A 19478-nucleotide genomic window follows, 5' to 3' on the forward strand; every position below is an offset into this window, starting at 1 on the left:
ATGGGTAAGACCAAGATATATTGTACACATGTACAAAATTAAAAACAAAATTTAAAGTAATCAGTTTTGAGTATGAGCCTACAGTGTGAGCTGGGCTACTTTGTAACCACAAAATACCCTGGCTGAGAATTGGTGGCTTGGTTACATAAATCACCTTAGTTGATGTGGATTTGAACTTTGGGAGCCCCATCATCCTTTTCTCATCTGTTGCTGCATCCTGGCCCCAAGGGTCATCATGGCTGGTGGGCCTCTCTGGCTAAATAATGCCAGAGCCCAGGCTGGAAGCACTGGGAGGCCGTGCTTTGTTCCGGAGCTTTAATATTTTAATGAGCCTGCAGGCTTGGCGGCTCTCTCCGAGTGTGTTGTTAGTGTTAGCACTCGCAGAAGGATGTTCATTAGGAAGCTCTTGTTTCGGTGGCTCAGAGAAACTCCCCATTAGGGAAGATCTTTCAGCAACATGGCCAGCAAGAGAGGAAAGGAGGAGAAGCTTTTAGCTGGGAACATCCAAGGGATTTTGTATCGGTAGTCTTAGTTCTAAAGATTTGCTTCGAAGAATTAATTGGAGCAAATACGTCTCAAGGGAGGGGGAAAGGGGAGATCTGTAGAGCAAGGAGGGTACTTGTCGTCCTCGAAAGGAGAGGGCTCTTCTTCATCTTGCAGCTGAATCAATAGACACTAATTATTTCTGGTTATCTTTTATGGGTTTGTAAGACATTTCTTTTGTTCTGTGTAATAAAAAAAACCCATTGTTTGATCAGTGACTGACTAATTATGATAAGTAATTTGAAACATTCTTGATGAAACTTGTCTGTTAATTAACATCAACAGCACATGGAAACGACCAGGACAACAAAGGGCTCCGTGCATGCTCTGTTCCTGGAATTGATGGGATCTCTCTGGCATGCCCAATAAACCAGATGCCAATGGTTAAAAAAATAACAAACAGGTGGGACGGTCTGACTCACCACCGGGGGAAGAGTTGTAAAATCCGCACAAAAGAGTACTGGAGTATTGCAAGGGCAAGGTGAGACCCTGGTTCATCAGGCAGCCCACTGGTCCCGATGCCTCAAAGGAAGACAAGTTCATGCTTTTGTTTCTTGGGTTAATCCTAAGGGCCCCAGGAAGGCTCTTTGCCCCAGGAAGACACCTTCGCCCCAGGAAGACACCTTCGATGAATCAGGGCACAGCGCTGAGCTGTCCTGCCTGGGGTGATTGGTAACACCTGGTTCTTTGATGACCCGTTCTTAAGATGTTCACTTGTATCAACTCAGTGGCTTTTCTTTTATGCTTTTTAGATTTCTACCCGGACAAGGCCTGGTACTATACCCACAGATAGGAGACAAATTGGATATTATTTGCCCCAAAGTGGACTCTAAAACTGTTGGCCAGTATGAATATTATAAAGTTTATATGGTTGATAAAGAGCAAGCCGACAGATGCACTATTAAGAAGGAAAATACCCCACTGCTCAACTGTGCCAGACCAGACCAAGATGTGAAATTCACCATCAAGTTCCAAGAATTCAGCCCTAACCTCTGGGGTCTAGAGTTTCAGAAGAACAAAGATTACTACATTATATGTAAGTATAGCTCTCTCTCTTTATTTCGTAGGAATTAGGATAAGCTAAGTGGGTTTGTATTCATTTCTGTTTCCTTTAAATCACCATGGTAAATGATTTGTCAAGAAGCCTTTTTTTCATTTGTTTTTTTCTAAGATAATTTTAATTTGGGACCCTGTAGTAACAGTATTAATTAAATATAACTACTCAGCAGGGGCGAACCTGCCAGGATTCTTATGGTGTTAAAATAAGTAAATTACATGAAGGGACTTAGCATCTCCACTAATAAAAACCATCTTTAAGGACCTCGGGTGAGGTTTTTGATAGGTAAATCTGTGTAATGCTTTTTCTCGCCAACCATCCATCTGTCCATCCATCCATCCGCTCATTCATCGCTGTGCATTCTGTTCTAAGAATCGAGTTTCAGAGCCAGGACTTGAGAGAGCAAAGAGTAACAGTAGGGGTAACAAAAGGGGTACAGTTTGCCATGACAGCATCGGCCCAGATAGGCAGAGCTTAGATGCTTGGGGACCGAAGAGAAGCATCAGTAGAAGAGGTGGCATTGACAGGAAGGACTAAAGCAAGGACATGCGGCCTGAATAACACCCCCAAGTCTGTCCTAACTGGCATTATCAGGAGTGGAGAGCAGGTATCAGTGGGGGTAATCTGGAGTGCATTTGTGAGCCGTGCCCATGGCGACACATGCCCACTGTGCGTCCATTACAGCTAGCACCAAGCAGGCTTGCTCCCAGAGTCTTGGCACAGTGGAATCTAGTACACAGAGACAGCTACTCACCGGATTTAAACAATGGATTCTGGTTAACTTGTTTCAGTTCAAGGAATAGTCTTATGTGGGTCTTTTTTTTTTTTTTTTTTTTTTTTTTTTGGGCTGTTGTTTTAAATTGCAGTGTTTAGGATGAAATTCCTGATCCTTGCTGGCACGTACTTGACCACTAAACTACGCCCATAGCCCTCCAGTTACACTCTGTGCTCTCTCCTGGGCCTTCAGTTCCTTGGGGTGCAGTTGGGCCCAGGTTGGCTGCCTTACCAGTACCCTTAGGTTGGAGGTCCGCCTTTCTCCTGTTTCATCTGCTCCTTATACCGCAGAAGCAGCAGTTCACCGTACAAGTGTTCCTTCGTGTGATTAGTGATTAAAGCAAAAGGTGGTCTCGGGCAGTGATTATCTTGTCTGTTGCTTCAGATGCCACATAGACTAAGAAATAATTTTTTGAAGCTGACATGATACATAGAGAATAGATTTCTAAGAATAACAAAAAAAGAGGAGAAAGTGGTAAGTTAGATATTTAATGGAATAATTACCATTAAATGAAAATGAAAGCATTCTGAGATGAAACGAAGCAGACGGGATGGTAAGATAATAGGGCCATCTTTGAGGATACAAAGTAGTTACAAAGTAAAATAAGTGGAAGATGAACTTTTGGAAACGAGAAGACTTTTAACGGGTGCCATGATCTTGCATTACTTTTATAGAGAATGAAACTGCCCCCTTCAGAATCTTTGAATCTTATCTGCTCCAGGTGAGTGGAAAAAGAAAGGCTTAAAGGGATCAGCATTTCCCAAGATGGGAATGCCTGACCCTGGAGCTGAATGCAGCCAAAGGAACTCTGAGGGCTCCCACGTTCAGAATGATGGCGTTGAAAATCCCAGCTTCCTACCTAGGACAAGTGGAAGCTTGGTGAACATTAAAGGTTTAACCTTCCGTTTGAGATAATGTACACAAAATGCAGCTAAATGAGTGGTTTACCGGCATCTCTTAGTGCATCATGGTGCGTCTGAGCCTGTCACAACTGCTCTACATCACTGTGCAGGAGATTTAAAGTTGCCCATACAGTTTAATTTGTAGTTAAAATTTCCATCTACCCAACACTGGCACCTATCTATGGGTTTTGTTTGTTTGTTTTTGGAGGACTCATTAGGCCACATTAACAGGTTTTTAATATGCTTCTCGCTACTCTGGCCCTCAGAACTGTCCTTAGAGTTGGGATTTTCTATGTCAAAGCATGGGATGACTTGTAATTCAAGAGGCTGAAGCAAGATGATGTCAATGGGAAAGTCGTTCTACTCTACACACAAGTTTCCTCTGTGCATTAGATAACTAGAAACTTTAAGTATCTTTAAATACATGTTGACTGCCCTAGTGCAAGCAGTAAAGCACTGTGAGAATGTTTCTCCTAATAAGATATTCCCAGGCCTGTGAGTGGCTCAGGACTTTTCAGGAAGCCCAGTGCTGCTTGTAGCAGAGTTGAAAGGCTTCCCCTACGTAACAGGCAGAAGAGAGCATTCAAATACTTAGCAGTTTCTCACCCACACCGTAACAGTGTCCATTGCTGAACAAGTTCCCTTGAAAGGAGGGAAATGATAAGATTTAAAATAGTAACAAAACAACCAGAGGACTTGAAAAAGTCACCAGTTTTCCTGTCAAACAGATGTGTACAGGATGCGCGCGCAAACACACACACACACACACACACACACACACACACACACACACACACACAGTCACAGTCACAGTCGCATTCTTTTTTTTTTCTCCAGAAGGAAAGTGTGTGCCGGCAACAATCTTTATACCAGTCTGTTCATAAAGAGGTCTGGGTAGCACAACAGGAAAAGCTCAGATTCGCAAGTCTAGTGTTAATACTGCAAAGGATTGATTGACCTTGAGATAGGAAATAATACCAGTATTGAGTTTCTGACTCCAGTCTTAGCAACTGGCCAGTTGGCACTTTGACCCCAGGCAGTGTCAGGACATCATAAGGTGGTTTCCATTCTGATGAGGTGGGAGATGGGGGGTGGGAGGAGCAGCTGTGGTTGGAGAAGTGCTTGACGTGCCCCTGTGGGGAAGTACACAGGTCTCTGCTGCTCTTGGGTTGTCTCCCAGGAGTGCAGAGCCTCATGTCTGTTGCCTGAGCTTGATGGAAGTCACTTCTCTACTTCTCTTTCCCTCTCTAGAACAGTCTTTTATCACTGTTGTGCAAACTTTGATGGTCAGACCTATAGACCGTCGGCCCGGTCACCAATACTTTTATAGCTGACAGGATCTGGTCCCAGTTTTTTTTTTTTTTTTTTTTTTTTTTTTTTTTTTTTTGGTTCTTTTTTTTGCGGAGCTGGGAACCGAACCCAGGGCCTTGCGCTTCCTAGGCAAGCGCTCTACCACTGAGCTAAATCCCCAACCCCCCTGGTCCCAGTTTTTTAACAAGGATTTTTCATTTGACTTGTAGTGTTACCCAACTTAAAGTTCCTGCATCTTTGGGTTTTATGATAACCATGAGTGTGTAATTGGAGTGTATTCTATATCCACTGTCTCTCCCCTGGGTTCCCTTAAGAAAGGACATGATGGGACTCTAGGCCTCCTCATTAACCCTCCTGCACACAATTGTTTGCTTTGACAAGTGGCAGAGTGACATATATGGAGTCGCTTCGTGTTTAGAATTGACTTCTCAAGCGACCTATTTCAATAATCAGCCTCGGGCTTAATTTGCATAATAAACTCCTCTAATCATACATGAGCCAAAGATGGGGATGTTATGACCGCGAAGTCTGAAACCCCCTGCTCTTTATTGCATTTAGATCCTTGATGGCCTTAAAAGCAGAGCTTGGGTTCATGTAACCTGTAGTTATTTTTATCACGCCTTTAGCGTAATTGTTTATGAAGTAGCAGCATCTTCTGATGTTATCCACTTGCAATAAATATTCACGGCTGGATATATCATTTTAAACAATCCGGCCCGGTCTTTATCAGGAGAGTGTCTACTGTCTGGGTGCCCAGCCTTCACCACTGAAGTTTTCATAGAGGAACTGTCCAAGCTTCTTCAGGGCTAGTTAGCTGAGTCAGCAAGGTCTTTTTGTTGGCCTTGAAGGCAGGTGCTGTCTTACCTTGGGTTCTATGTGGTTTGAATGTCGTTTGACTGTATACCCATAGTCAGATCACAGTCCCTTAGCATCATCTAGAAGTCACTGTTTCTGACTTAACTGAAGTCACTGAGTGCCTTCTTAAAGTCCACTCTCCATGTCCAGTCTGCCTTGCTGAGCCATCAAGTCTGGGGGACCCTCCATTTCTTAGACCTCTTTACTGAAAGGGTGCAAACCTGGAAGGATCCACGTGCACTGTTGTTCTTTTCAAGCATACATCCCATTTTAGAGGGGGAAAAAAAATCACAAAATAAAGAGAAATATTTGCACAAAATAAAACCAAGTAACAATATTAAATAAAGAGCCAACATAATAGTTTGCCCCTCATGTTGGTGGAGCGTATGTCGCACATCTTCTTTCCTGGCTTTGATTTGCTCATTTAGGGTGATGGGTATAGCAGGTTACACTAACATACTGAGTTCCCTATACTGTCTCTCTGAAAAACGTACTAAATCCCAGAGCAGCTTTCTGATGCTTTTAGAACACGTAAGAGCACATGGTGGCCGTAAAGAGATCATGGAGTTTATTCAGTGGGTTATTTATGTATGGGAGATGTCCGGCAGGCACGCTCCTTCATTGGATGCTGGATAGCTTTGGTGACACAGAACGGCATCCTGTCTTCCTGTCCCCTGGCTTAGGGGCGAAAATTGGCATTTGATAATGTCATTGCACCCACTCGCTGAGCGGAGGCACGGTTCCTCCATAACTGCTCTTCTTGTGATGGAACTTTGCCAGAGGCCACACTATAGAAGGAACGTAAGAAGGATACATGCCACGTTTAGAGACACGGTTGGCACAGGAGCTGTGAGCCTGAGTCTGGCCACCCCGGGCTTTATGTGCCAAGATGTCTTCTCATCCTTAAAATCCTTGCTCATGAGCTAAAGCACTTCCCACGAGGACAGATTGCTGGTGTCCGTGTGTGATACCAATCAAGAGCAAATCAACAGTGGAACTGAGAGGTGATAAGAGGCTGGAGGTTGAAGGCAAAAGTGGGCTTCACGGAGAGAGGGGGAGCCTGGGAAGGATGGGTACAGAAAGTATCCTTGGTTTGTAGTCTGGGCATAAACAAAGCCACAGAGGGTTGCCCAGCCTCAGTCTCTCTGGGCATTTCTACTCATCAGCAATTCCCACTTTGTCTTCTTTGACTGTCACTCAAGTCCTTTTGTTTCTGTGGACCAAGAAGCACACATTAATGTATGGTTTGCTCTGGAATCACCTGAGCTTGCTACTCGCAGGTTCTTTGACAGACCCTGAAGACTCAGACAGGGAGAAGTGTCACACACCTACAGTTGGGGCTCTAACTTTCCAGTTCACCGGCCTCTCGCACGTTCTGGTTCCCTAGGACACAGGAAATATCGGTCGTCATGCCAAAGTGAGTTCCATCTGTAGGAAGCCGCTCCCAAGGATCAGCAGGGTCCGTGTGGAATTTAATATAAAGAAAACTCAGTTTTGCATCCGCCTATCTTGAGACTGCACCAAGATACTCGGGGCTCCCAAGTCTAGCAGAGTCATGGCCGCTGGGGTGCTGGCCTGAGCGGTACAGAGGATATGGCTTGCCTGGGTGGGAGAGTCTGTTCACAGTCATTGGCATCTCCTGGAAAAGGGAGCAACACACCCATGTAAACCAGACACATAACAGGCCTGCCATTACCACACCCTGCAATGAAAGTAACCAAGGAAAGAGAGGGGCAACCACTGATCCCAGCTTGAGAAGCAAAGATCAAGTAAGAATAAACACCATGAATGCAAACTAAGGAAGATGAGAAATAAAGGGCTTCACATAACCAAGAAGTTATTCAGGAATTATTCAGAATAAAACTGTCTTTATTATTTCATAGCACTCATCTTTATATCTCTACCCTCGTATTTATAGCTTGTTAACGGTTCACATAGATTTATAAATAATTGAACAATGCTAGAGACCCAGTGCATAAAAGAGGACACGTTTCTTTCTTAACAGCCCTTAAATATTCATCACGAAGATAAAATTTTCAAGCAAATAAAACACTTAAAAAAATAGCCGAGAGGCATAGACAGACATTTTGGAGGAAAAAAAAATAGATTACTTTGAGAAAAACTGATTTATATAGTTCTTAAGAGGCTCAAATTTATTCCTAAAGCGCTAACTCTGAGTCTGGATGCATTTGATCCTTGGGGGAGCGCTGTGGCCTTCATGCCCGCCTCACTTTCAAGTCTAGCAGCACAGGAAATAGGAAGTTTTTACTGTTGGAAGAAACACAAACAGTTTTAGTGGCTTAGAACACTTTACATGCCATGAAATATCAGGGCCCAAGCCCAATGCCAGGCCTTCAAACCCTTAGGTCTCCATTGCAAGTGTGTAACTGTGGCTCCTGGGCCATGTGTGCACGGCCATGAGAACATGCAGACATGGGTGATATACGTGCATGGGTAGCAAGAAAAGTATGCCTGGAAAATAATAGTGATGATGGTGTGCAGACACGCAAAGCACATGCATGACCGTGCAGCGGATCAGACACACTGGCGCATGCATGCATACTTACACATACATGAAGAGGTTAAAGACAAGAGACAGTACACGTGGAGCTGTGTTATAAGCTCCTATAATATAAACAACAAACACTGTTTCTATCAAACATGTTGGCAGTGGTGCCCTGTCATACATGATATAATGTATAGCTGACTGAGTCATGCATTCTGAGCTGAACTAAGACAATCCTATGAGAGTATAGGTAGGCTGGGTGCTAGGGCATGTGCTTAGTCCCAGCTACTCAGAAGACCAAGGGGAGGGGCTGAACACTAACTGGGCAACATAGCAATGCCTACAGGGGAGAAAGATGGGAGAAACACCCTTATACACACTTCAAATTTTCTTTCTTTTTTTAGACCTACTAATAAAAGTCTAAACTCTCTGTGTTTTTTTTTTTATTCCCCCAACAAGGTTATACTCGATTGACTTTATAGCATTTGCAAGTACTTTGAGCCCATCGACAGAAGTTGCTAAGTAATAATGTAATTAAAATCAAGTTAGTTCAGTATAGGACAAGAACGGTAAGAGACATTAGGCTTCCTTTGCTAAATGCAAGTGCTGCCTCTGTGTGTGTGTGTGTGTGTGTGTGTGTGTGTGTGTGTGTGTGTGTGTGTACATGTGAGTGTTTGTGTGTGTGTGTGCGCGTGCGTGTGTGCGTGTAGGCGGTGAGTGAACAGATGGGTGGATATGTGGATGGTAGATAAGTAGACTGTTGGATATATGAATGGTGGGTGGTGGATGAGGAGATGGGTGGATGGTGGGTGTATGTGTGGATGGGTGGCTGGATAGCAGGATGGACTGATAGATCCGTCCAGTCTTGGGCAAGAGCATAATGGATCTCATATGGAGAAACCAGACTATGTGTTGCTGAGTGATAATAACTCGGCTTAAAAGTTACTTTGCATTAGTGAATCAACCCAGCTTTCCTCTTTCTACTGGTAAACTACGGGATGAAGCTAATTCTTACATTGAAATAAAAGTCTGAGAAACTGCTCCAGATTCTTGGATAGAGAGCATGTCTCCTGCCTGTATGAGTAAGGCTCACACATAGGACAGATTCAAACAGGGACACTTTATCAGGGTTACTGCTGGCCTCTCAATGGTCAAAGCAAATAATGCCGTGGCCATCTAAACTGTTAGGCCACAGAGTAACGCTTGCCTCTTCTGAAGCGTCCCATCCTAAGCTGTCAGCAGGCATCAGTTCAGCCACTGTAGAAGTTGCTACGACGTAGCCATGAACTGTCCTCGGATGGACGTTTTCTACTCCAGTGCTGCTCTTTCTGTAATTACTGGGTCATTAATATCATTGCCTGCAATTAGTGACAGTCGGGCAAGCAAGAGGATTGTGGGATGTCCTTCCCCATCCCCATTGCCCATGGACATTCTACCCTGACCTGTTCCTAGCTAGGTATCTCCATATTGCGGCAAAGAGATTTTAAAAATCGAAGATGTTAAAAAATAAATAAATAAAGCAAAACTGGAGGGCAGAGAATGGGTCGTGTGCTACAAATAATCCTTTCAGCTGCGTATGGCTCAGGTTCAGGGTATTTTCCTGAGATGTTATCTCCGTCTTGAACAGGAAGTTTGCGTTTTAAAAATCTGAGGTTTTAAGTTAATGGACAATAGAGAATTATGTCTTATCTTTAGAACTATTATATCATTCTTTTTTTTTTTAATATGACTTTAGTCATTACTATCGAAACAGTCATCTGGCACCTATTTTTAAAACACAATTCTCTTAGTAGTTTTAGTTCAGGTCGATGGTGACTCCTTGCTTTGCTATTGGTTATACTGTCTCAGTGGATGGCTGTCTCTGGATTGTAGCAATAACAAAACACCCCAGAGTATGTAAATAAGAAGAGTACTTCTTAAATGGAGCTATTTTAAAATTTTATTATTGTTATTAATTTTTATCTAATGAGAAGTCCTGCCTGTGCTAGTTGCTGCCGTGTTAACAGTGAAGTTTTACACTAGAAAGCAATATTTTTTTCAACAGAAATCATTTAAAAAAAAATCAAGAGACTGAATTAACAGGAGCAGTATCTTGAGGAAAAATACATAGCTTCAGAAATAATCTTTCATGCTTAGGCATCTCTCGAGTTAAAACAGGACCAGGGATAGTTTATGGCCTGCCCTGCTTTCGCTTTTCTCAGGATAGTGTCAGGGGCCTGGACTGAGCCCAGAGGGTACAGGCTTAACAGCCCTGACATCATACTCTAAAGTCCAGAACCCAAAACTTTTGGTGCTAACAACTCTGTACAAATATCCAAGATTCCAAAAGATTCCACAGTCTGCAAAGTTTTGGGTACTGAGCCTTGAGACTTCTTTCCCAGCCTGTAGCACAGACTAGCCTAAAAGTTACTTCGTAGGCCAGGCTAACTCACAGAGATCCAACTGTTTCTGCCTCCTGAGTGCTGGGATTAAAGGCATGCACCACCATACCTGGCCCTCAACCTGTTTTCTTGATGTCCTCTCATATATGTATGCATGCACATGCACATGTGTGCGTACACACACATTCTCACAAGTACTGTATAGACATGTGGTGCACAAACGCGTATGTCTGCCATGTATTCCTGTCCCCTCTTTTGTGAGCCGTTCTCTTTTGAGGACTACTTATCAGAGGTAACTGACTCATCTAGGACAGGCGCATACTTAATCTTCATAGAGTTCTCCGTGGTTGAGAGGTTTTAGGAGTAGCCCATGATAAATCTTAGTTTCAGCTATGGCGCTCATAATTAAATATTGCAGCTGTTCTCCCAAGTGATTGCTGTCCCTTGGGGTCCAAGCCTTGTTTACCATGCTGACTCTTGAACACACAGTGATCAAGTAGCTGATGCCATTAAAGTCTTCCCAGTGCATAACCACGTAAGAACGGCTTGCTGGAAGACACGTCCAAGTGGGTACATTTTTAAAGACTTCTGTTTCTGAGCTATCAGTGAACGATTCCTTTGTGGTTCATATAGAGTGCTTGAGCTCAGGAAATAAAATTAAGACACCCCTCCTAACACCCACACAGGAGAAACCTATCCATTTGCTCTGAATCCAGGGCTTCCGTCGATCCTTAATGCTGGAAGAGAAGAGGGGATGTCTAAGTTCTTATTTTTCAGATTGGCTTTTTCCAAGTCATTTGCCCGGTACAGAAGCCAAGAGCTTCTGTGATGTGGGAGCTGCTGGGGCCAGGTATTCTCCATGCGTGATTGTCTACTTGGAGATTTTGAGATTCAGTAACAGTGCACAGTTTTGATGGGAGTGATTCTTCCCGTGAGTCGGGCCTGTGTTCCCTTGGATGAGGAACACACATGTCCTCCATCCCGTCTGGTTTATGACGTTTAAGTCTGGACAGTCTCCTACCTGCCAAGAAAGTTCATCAAATGGGAGTGGGAGCCAGGCACGGAGCCAAGCTGGGTGCTTTCTTGTTGTGTCTGTGTTTTGTTGAACGAACGTTCTTGCTGTGTACGTGTTTTGTGTTTTGCCGAATGAGTGTTTCTCTTTGAGAATGCCTTACTTTGCATTCTTGTTCCCTCGTGGGACACTGTGAGGGACTGTGCCATGGTGCCTTTGCTGACGGACAAGGCAAGCTTTGGTATTAGGGAGTGAGACACTCTGAGACAAGGAAGGCTGAACTCCTACTGTTCAGCCAGATTCCTGTTATCTCATTGGAAATCCAGGAGATACATTCCACTGTTTCCCTCAGCAGCCACAGTGAAAACACATAGTAAAAAAAAAAGTTTCCCTCTTTTTCCCAGTGCTTTGAACTGATGTTTGTTTCAGACATTGTCTCATTGTCCTTTTGAAAAACAGGCATTGATTTTTTTGGCTTTTCCTGGACATTATTATTTCTGTGTTTAGGACTTTTTCTCCTTCTGTGTCAGTTATCTTGGAAAATGACCTTGCTAACCGAGTCATGAAGATGCATTAACTTGGGCTCTAGAGACTGAATCCTGTCTCTGTGGTATATACCCTGAATCTGAATTGTATTTTTCCGGAATTTAAACTGATACTGGACTAAGTAAAAAGATCTTAGCTCCCCAGCTGGTACGTTGACATTAAATAACTTGCATCTTGTCCAGTGTCCTTGTTTCTCAATGTATATGTCAATCCCTTTTTGTTTTATTTTGTTGACACTCAGAGATGCAGCCCTGGTGGGAGGACACAGCGGTCTGGTTCTGTGTGTTGGGGTGACATTAAAGTCATCTCTCTCTCTCTCTCTGGATGATGCCTTTCAGTTTGCCATTTAGGTCCCTGCTAGTTTTTTTTCAGATGCCTGTGCTGAGCTTGGGGGAGGCATGTGTAGAAAATCTCACCCAACAAAATGGAGTTAGCATGGCCACTGTGTGGTATAGAGTGAACAGGCAAGGGCGGTACAGGTAAAATTTGGCACTGACAGAGATTATTATAAAAACACTGACTGTTAACTAATCAAAGAGACTCCCTCAAGGTCAGCCCTATGTAAGGACAGAGCTTCTGTTGCTTTCCTGAATGTATGAGTGCCGTGTGTTCTCTTTGGTGAGCCTGCTTTGATTAGTCTTTATATTTACTTCCAAATGACTGTCAATGTACAATTCCCTCATGGCCACTTAAAATAGTGTGGCCAATCCTCCATAGTGTGACCATACGTCACAGGACCCAAAGATGTGTCCTTTGGCGGGATGGTACTGAATCGTAGAATGTCTCTTGGGGAACAAGGCCCACATGTGGGCTGTTTCACCTTCCACCTGATGAGCCTGCTCTTCTCCATTGGACTCAGGACAGCCAGCAGCCATAGCTTGGCCTTGGAGCAGAGCAGATACAGCCACACAATGACACATTGAGCGGCTCGTGTCTGTGGGGATTCCCTAACCCATCTGTGTGGTCTGTTTAGCAGCTCCCACCTCTCTAGCTCTCTTGGTGCTCATATAGCCAGTACCATATAGATCAGATAGATCACTACCCAGAAGATCTGCAGATAATTGCAAACTCAGGCACCTCAGACTCCATTTAGTTGCTTTGTTGTTTTTGTCTTTTCGTGTTTTGAGACTGAGTCTTCTTGTGTTTCCTGCACTGGCCTCAAATCCTCAATCCTCATGGCTTAGGCTTCTGGTGGCCAAGATTGCAGACATGGATACCACACCCAATTCAGGGCGCCCTTCTGCTGGGCAGCCATCTTTGCTCCCTCCAGAGGAGACAGGAAGGTGTAGTAATGCTCTGAGTTACGCCCAAGAAGCAAGAGTTTTGGAAAGTCAACTATAAAATGCCCAAATATCTCTATTAAGCCTATCTCTCCACTGGATGGAGAAAGTTCTCAAGTAATTTTTAATCTTATAAAGTCTATTTCCCTCCCAACCAGGCCAGGGGAGAAAAGTGTCTGGACACTAAGTAAAACCTTTAGCACAGCAATGCTATTTCCCCTGTCTCTTGGTGATTAAATGAGATTTTATCCATTTGGTGACACAACGTTCATGGCCGCATTAGAGAATGCTGGTGGGTTGATACAAAGGCAAACTGAGCATAACGAAGTAATGTATACTTTTACTCTTTAAGTTAAAAAAAAAATTCCCTGGGATGTCCAAGTGAAAGTTATAAATAGTTGTAAAAAAATCTAATGAAATGGAAATGGATTTTATCCCCAGGTATTAGCAATTTTCTTGTTATGTTTCAAAAATCAGTGCTGAGCCTTTTAAAGCTTCTAGGTTCCAGGTTGATGGGGTGAGGATGGGGGACACCGGAATACTAATCTTGTGATCTGTTTCAGTAGCTCATGGCCAGGAAACAGGCACAATCAAGACAGAACACAAGGGTTCCAGGAGGGACAGGTCCTCTAGACTTAGAATTATCCTAACTTTTGAGGGCATGTAGAAAACCACACTTCTATCAGATTCAAGGCTTGTATCTCATATAAGGCCTTTATTGCTGGTTACACTCCTAAAGGTTTCTGTCGGTAAGAACATCTGAAAATGGGTTTTTCCATGACAATTTGTCAGATAGCAGTGCTAGAAATATTAGTTACTTCTGTTGCAGGGGCAAACACAGCTTAAAGGAGGAAGGGTTCCTTTCGGCTTGCAGTGTAAGGGGATACGAGCAGTCTCCTCTAGAGGGTCTGGAAGCAGAGAGAGGGCCTAGCCTCGGCTGCCTTTCTCATTTTGCCCATCATCCTGTCAGGGACCCCACTGGATGATTCCACTCACACGAGTGTAGGACAGATCCGACCACCTCAGTGGTCTCCGTGTAGGAAGAGACTCTGACACACTCAAAGACACGAGAGGCACAAGTGCCCTCCCTACAAAGTTCCTGACCCAATCAAGTTGATGTCAGATTAGACCTCACATTTCAGTGACCGGTACCTTTTGTCGGGGCACGTGTAATGGTGCCACACAGTTCAGTCATTTTTAATAACAGTTGGTCATGAGTTCCTCCCAGGTTCTACTTCTGACTTTCACAACTCCCAAGTAGCTTAAAAGGAACAGCAACTGAGGATGTGTGTGTGTGTGTATCATCTGTGGTCAGAATGCTTGTTTCCCCAGTCTTTTCCACCCTCCCCCCTTAATGTCACACCACCCCTCCCCTACTCCTTTGTTTGTTCATTTTAGTTAATCAAGGGGGAAAAAGTTAAGAGCATTTAGAGCTCTGAAATGGTTCCCATTTTATACAATTCCTCTCCCTCTCACAATTCTGTGGTCTGTAGGTGCTAAAGCACAGATTGAAATTTGATTTGAGTTTCTTTCGAGATCTTTACAACTGTGGGGTGGCTTCTACATCTTTTGCAGTAAACTGGGGAACTCAGCCCAGATGTTCTGGTATAGAAGAGGCACTGACCTGCAAATTTTGTTTTTTAAAAAAGTATTTATCCTTCCGTGCTTAGAATTCATCAGTGGCCCTGCAAGTACAGGCACTTGCAGGTGGTGGAACTTCCCTTCCTGCCTACTTTTTGGTATCCAGTCTTTTTCTCAATCTGAAGCTGATTTTTCCCTTCAAGATTAAACCAAAGAGCTCTGTAATACTTCCTGCCCCCTCTAGCCCAACCCTCCCCACCACATACCCCTACACCCCACTTCCATTTCTCCTTGACTGCTTGTATTTCTTCCTCTCTGTACTCCTTCCATTTTGTAGTCCTCCCTGCCACCTATATTCCTCCCCCTCTGTAGTCCTCCCTGCCACCTGTAGTCCTCCCCCTCTGTAGTCCTCCCTGCCACCTGTAGTCCTCCCCTCTGTAGTCCTCCCTCTCTGTAGTCCTCTCTGCTTCCTGTAGTCCTCCCTCTCTGTAGTCCTCTCTGCTTCCTGTAGTCCTCCCTCTCTGTAGTCCTCCCTCTCTGTAGTCCTCTCTGCTTCCTGTAGTCCTCCCTCTCTGTAGTCCTCTCTGCTTCCTGTAGTCCTCTCTGCTTCCTGTAGTCCTCCCTCTCTGTAGTCCTCTCTGCTTCCTGTAGTCCTCCCTCTCTGTAGTCCTCTCTGCTTCCTGTAGTCCTCCCTCTCTGTAGTCCTCTCTGCTTCCTATACTCCTCCCCCTCTGTAGTCCTCCCCCTCTGTAGTCTTCTCTGCCACCTGTATTCTTCCCCACCTGTACTCCTCCCCTCTGTAGTCCTCCCTGCTCCCTGTACTCCTCCCTCCCCCTGCTTAGTTTTTACTCTGTCCTTTGTCAGATGAGTGTTGAGAATTTTAGCAAGAAAAGTTGTTTCTTTAACTTTCAATGGGATGCACTTAAACATTGAATTGCCTTATGTATCTGTGAGTCTAAAACTTGGCCTTCTCTTCAAATTAAGAAAACTAGGTGATTTAACAAACCAGATCACTTTTTCTATTTTTTTTTTCTCTATGGAGACTTATCCTGACTCCCAAGAAAAGGTGTGAGAGAACTCTAAACAATAATTAAAGATTCAGCATTGCCCTAGATCACTCTAGAAACAGCGCTCAGAGGAACCCACTCTGTGAGAAGCCGCCTTAGGAGAGAGGCTCTGAGGCTGAGCTACTGTTTTTGCAGAAGGGAAAGAGAAAGATGAGGAAAATACTAACAATAACAACAAAGGCCTTTTTAGGTGCCCAGAAGTAATCTCTCTAGACCATTATTTTGACTTCTCTGGCAACTGTTTTCTCCAGTGTGTGAGTGGATACTGTGTAACTTACTGCAACTCTGCAACAAAGTTCTTATGGCAACTATTAGGTGTTTTCCCAGGAAAAACTTCAGCGTCAGTAACAGTGTCTTCTGAATGAGTTGCGATTATGAGAGCCAACTTAGGCAAGCTCTCAGTTAGGCCCAAGAGATCTATACGCAGACGAGGCATCCTCTGCTTTTAGGGAAAATAGGAGCATAGAAGTTGACGATTCTAGAACACAGAAGGAAATTTGTGTGCACTTATTTTCAATTATCCAGTGAGTGCGAACTTTTGCTCTGAAGGCATTTAGAAGTGTTTGGTGATGGTGGTAGGCTTGGAAAAGGAAACACCCAAATCAAGAGGAGTTGCGAGCACACCTGTCCAGTCCTCGTTCTCTTCTGAGTGTAGTGTTTGTAGACAGGACTTTGATAGCCAAAGTGGAAGGTGATAGAAGTTACAGACGTGTATATGAAACACTTCTGCTCCTTGCCCCTTGAACTCAAGGGGAGGCAGTGTCCAACACATTCCACCCTCTCTTCCTACTCAAACTGGAGCTGTTATTGAAAGCCTGCTCCTCATTACACAGATTGACAGCCCATCTCCTTACGGCTTGAGCTACAAAGCCATTTAGAGATTTCACCGGCCTAAGGACTAACAGCTACGTGTGGAGATAGAACATGGCTGCTTTAAAAAATAGAAAGACGTTGGTAGAAGGGATGTCTTTGCTATGGTCCTTCATTAAGGTGGAAAGGATCCACTTGGCAAATGTGGGACAAGGTGGTTCCCCCGCCTGGTATCCGAGTTGTCACTGAGGGAAGGGAGTGTGCTAAACCTCTGTCCAGCTGGAGGTTTCCCCTGCAGAAAGCCTGGCTGAGGAGGCTCGTGTGGGTTGCTGATAATGCTTGCTTGCTGGCATTTACACAGTGAGCAGAAGGCAGACTGGGAAGACCTGAATTCTAGGATGCTTCTTCAGTGCATTTCAGGCTGGAGAAAGGAGCTAGGGGGTGTGAGAATGCTTCCCTGCCGGTGTTTGCAGAGCTTGGACGCTTGACAAGCAGAGCATCAAGTTAATTGTTCTTGAAGCAGGAAGTCTGGAGTGGAGGAAGCAGGTGTTGGGAGATGATTGCCGAGTTTTGAAATTACCGGGTTCACTCTTGTGCTTTCTAGTTTGGCCCTCTCTCAGTCTGTGGGCATTTTGGAGGATGCTGTCCCCTTTACCTATAGAGCCATGCTAAATCAGATGTGTCCGGGAGGGAGTGTGTAAGCACATTTAGAAGCAGGTAGCTCACGTGCAGCAATGTTTCCAGGATCCATTTCTCTTTGTTTCCGTTTCTGTTTCTTTTTGGCTTTCAGCATCCCATACATTCAGAGAACCTGTGACAAAGAGTGAATTCTTATTTTTCAAATTGGTTTCAGACATTTCATGTTCATGTAATCTTGCCTATTGATTTCCTGATTTTTTCTTTATTTTTTTGTTTTGTCCATTTTATTTTTGATCAGCTACATCAAATGGGTCTTTGGAGGGCCTGGATAACCAGGAGGGAGGGGTGTGCCAGACAAGAGCCATGAAGATCCTCATGAAAGTTGGACAAGGTAAAGATCATCTGCTTCTTTGTGAAGCCACTGTGACCTGGTGTATCCCCAGCTAGTGGCACCAGGTGACGATCACTGTCACCCCTCTTCTTAGTTTTGAAGGCAGACCCTTCTCTGCACTTTGAACCACTGGCAGAGTGTCCCCCAAGGTAATATATATACATGCATATGTATATATGTATGTATGTATATTCAGCTTTTCTTATTGGAGATCTCTCTAAAAGTTCAGGCCAGCAAGACAGAGTATCTGTGCATTGCCACAGATATGCATGTTTCTCTTTAAAATGCAGAACACCTCTTTGATTGAAAAAAAAAAGTATCCAGTATGTAAACAGTGGTTCTGCAGCTCTACTTCATTTTCAAATCTGGACAACCAAAGAGCCACATTTTCATGTAGAATAACCTATTGTGCAGAAAGAGAGAATTATCCTTCTAATTAGAAGCCGGTACAGTAGTCAATCAACTTGCTCAGTTAAATTGAAATGTCATCTGCAATGCTTTGACTGCCAAATGCAAGAATCCCTATAGTTTCCACAGATGGCCTCCCAATCTAAACCTCCGAGATAACTAGGATAACCGTTCTGATTAAAAAGGAAGATTATATTCTTGTATTTCACAGTGCTTTGCATAAACAGTCTTATGTTCGTTGCTATTCATGCCTCTTGAGATATCTGTGCAGCTCTGAAGCTAGCTCTAGTCAGATGTCTGTGCCGTGATTAATCCCTTGTTCTTCATATAGATGCAAGTTCTGCTGGATCAACCAGGAATAATGATCCAACAAGACGTCCAGAGCTAGAAGCTGGTACGAATGGGAGAAGTTCAACAACAAGTCCCTTTGTGAAGCCAAATCCAGGTACGGTGGCGTGGCGTATGTGTGTGTGAGTCTGTGGGGTGCATCTGTGAGACACCCCCCCCCCAGAGGTTGAGAATCCTCAGAGTACTTCTGCACTGATGGGGTTCACTACAGCCGTGGTGCCTGTGCGCTGGGCTCAGTGAGCTGGTATTAACTTGGCCAATAAGACAGACTATCTCATTCCCAGCGAAGTCCTACAGTTACAATAGCAGAGCTCACCAGATGTGTCAGTTACCAGTGATGCTCCACCAGACAGGTTTTCATTGGCTGATGCTGGCTCCCGATCACCGCTGACACCATCCCAAAGCTGATTTAATGTATATATAATTTGTGCCTTAATCCCTGTCTAATTACATCTAATCCACAAAGAGCCTCAACGATCCTTTTCTGAATCTCAGAAAACACCGCCTAATGGCATACCTTCCAGGTGGCTGTTCTTAATGGTTTTCACATTGTGTGTGTGAAAATAAAAAAAATATCAAAGGGCCGACTGGCCGAAGTACAGTATGCTGTATAAAACAGGCTCATTTTCTCCACAGTCCTGCTTCATTGTATGGAATAGCTGGGGTGCGCACGTACACACACACACACACACACACACACACACACACACACACACCAGCACTACTTTTGTATTAGATTCCTTGTGCTGGTTTGGAGGTCATGAGAATTTGGATATTCTGTTTCTTTCCAAGAGTCAAGAAAGGAAGGTTTTTTTTTTTTCCCCTTCTCTCTCTAACTTTCAATGACAAGATGTGTCAAATTCTTGTGACAAACTGATAAATGGATAGGATAATGGTGCCAGGCAATTCTTTAGCGCTAACATTTGGGTTAGCAGCCTGCTTCGTGCCAGAGCGTCTGCTGCCTTCCAAATATATTTTAAGTGTAAATCAAATGATACAACCGAGTTACGAGTTGAAGCCTTTCCCGGGTCCCATCACTCCTTTCTCTCTGGTGCTTCTTTGCTGG

General features: G+C 44.0%; 1 protein-coding gene across 2 annotated transcripts in view; it reads left to right on the forward strand.

The window, feature by feature from the left end:
• The window catches only part of Efnb2 (ephrin B2), a 44010-nt gene that overhangs the window by 20566 nt on the left and 3966 nt on the right, over window positions 1–19478 (forward strand). Inside the window, 3 exon segments of one of the 2 annotated variants that reach the window (NM_001107328.2) lie at window positions 1296–1579; window positions 17564–17656; window positions 18396–18509. In NM_001107328.2, coding sequence (NP_001100798.1) covers window positions 1296–1579; window positions 17564–17656; window positions 18396–18509 — 491 coding nt within the window. 2 annotated transcript variants of the gene reach the window in all.

The sequence above is a fragment of the Rattus norvegicus genome, chromosome 16, assembly GCF_036323735.1.
Source record: "Rattus norvegicus strain BN/NHsdMcwi chromosome 16, GRCr8, whole genome shotgun sequence".
Lineage (NCBI taxonomy): Eukaryota > Metazoa > Chordata > Mammalia > Rodentia > Muridae > Rattus > Rattus norvegicus.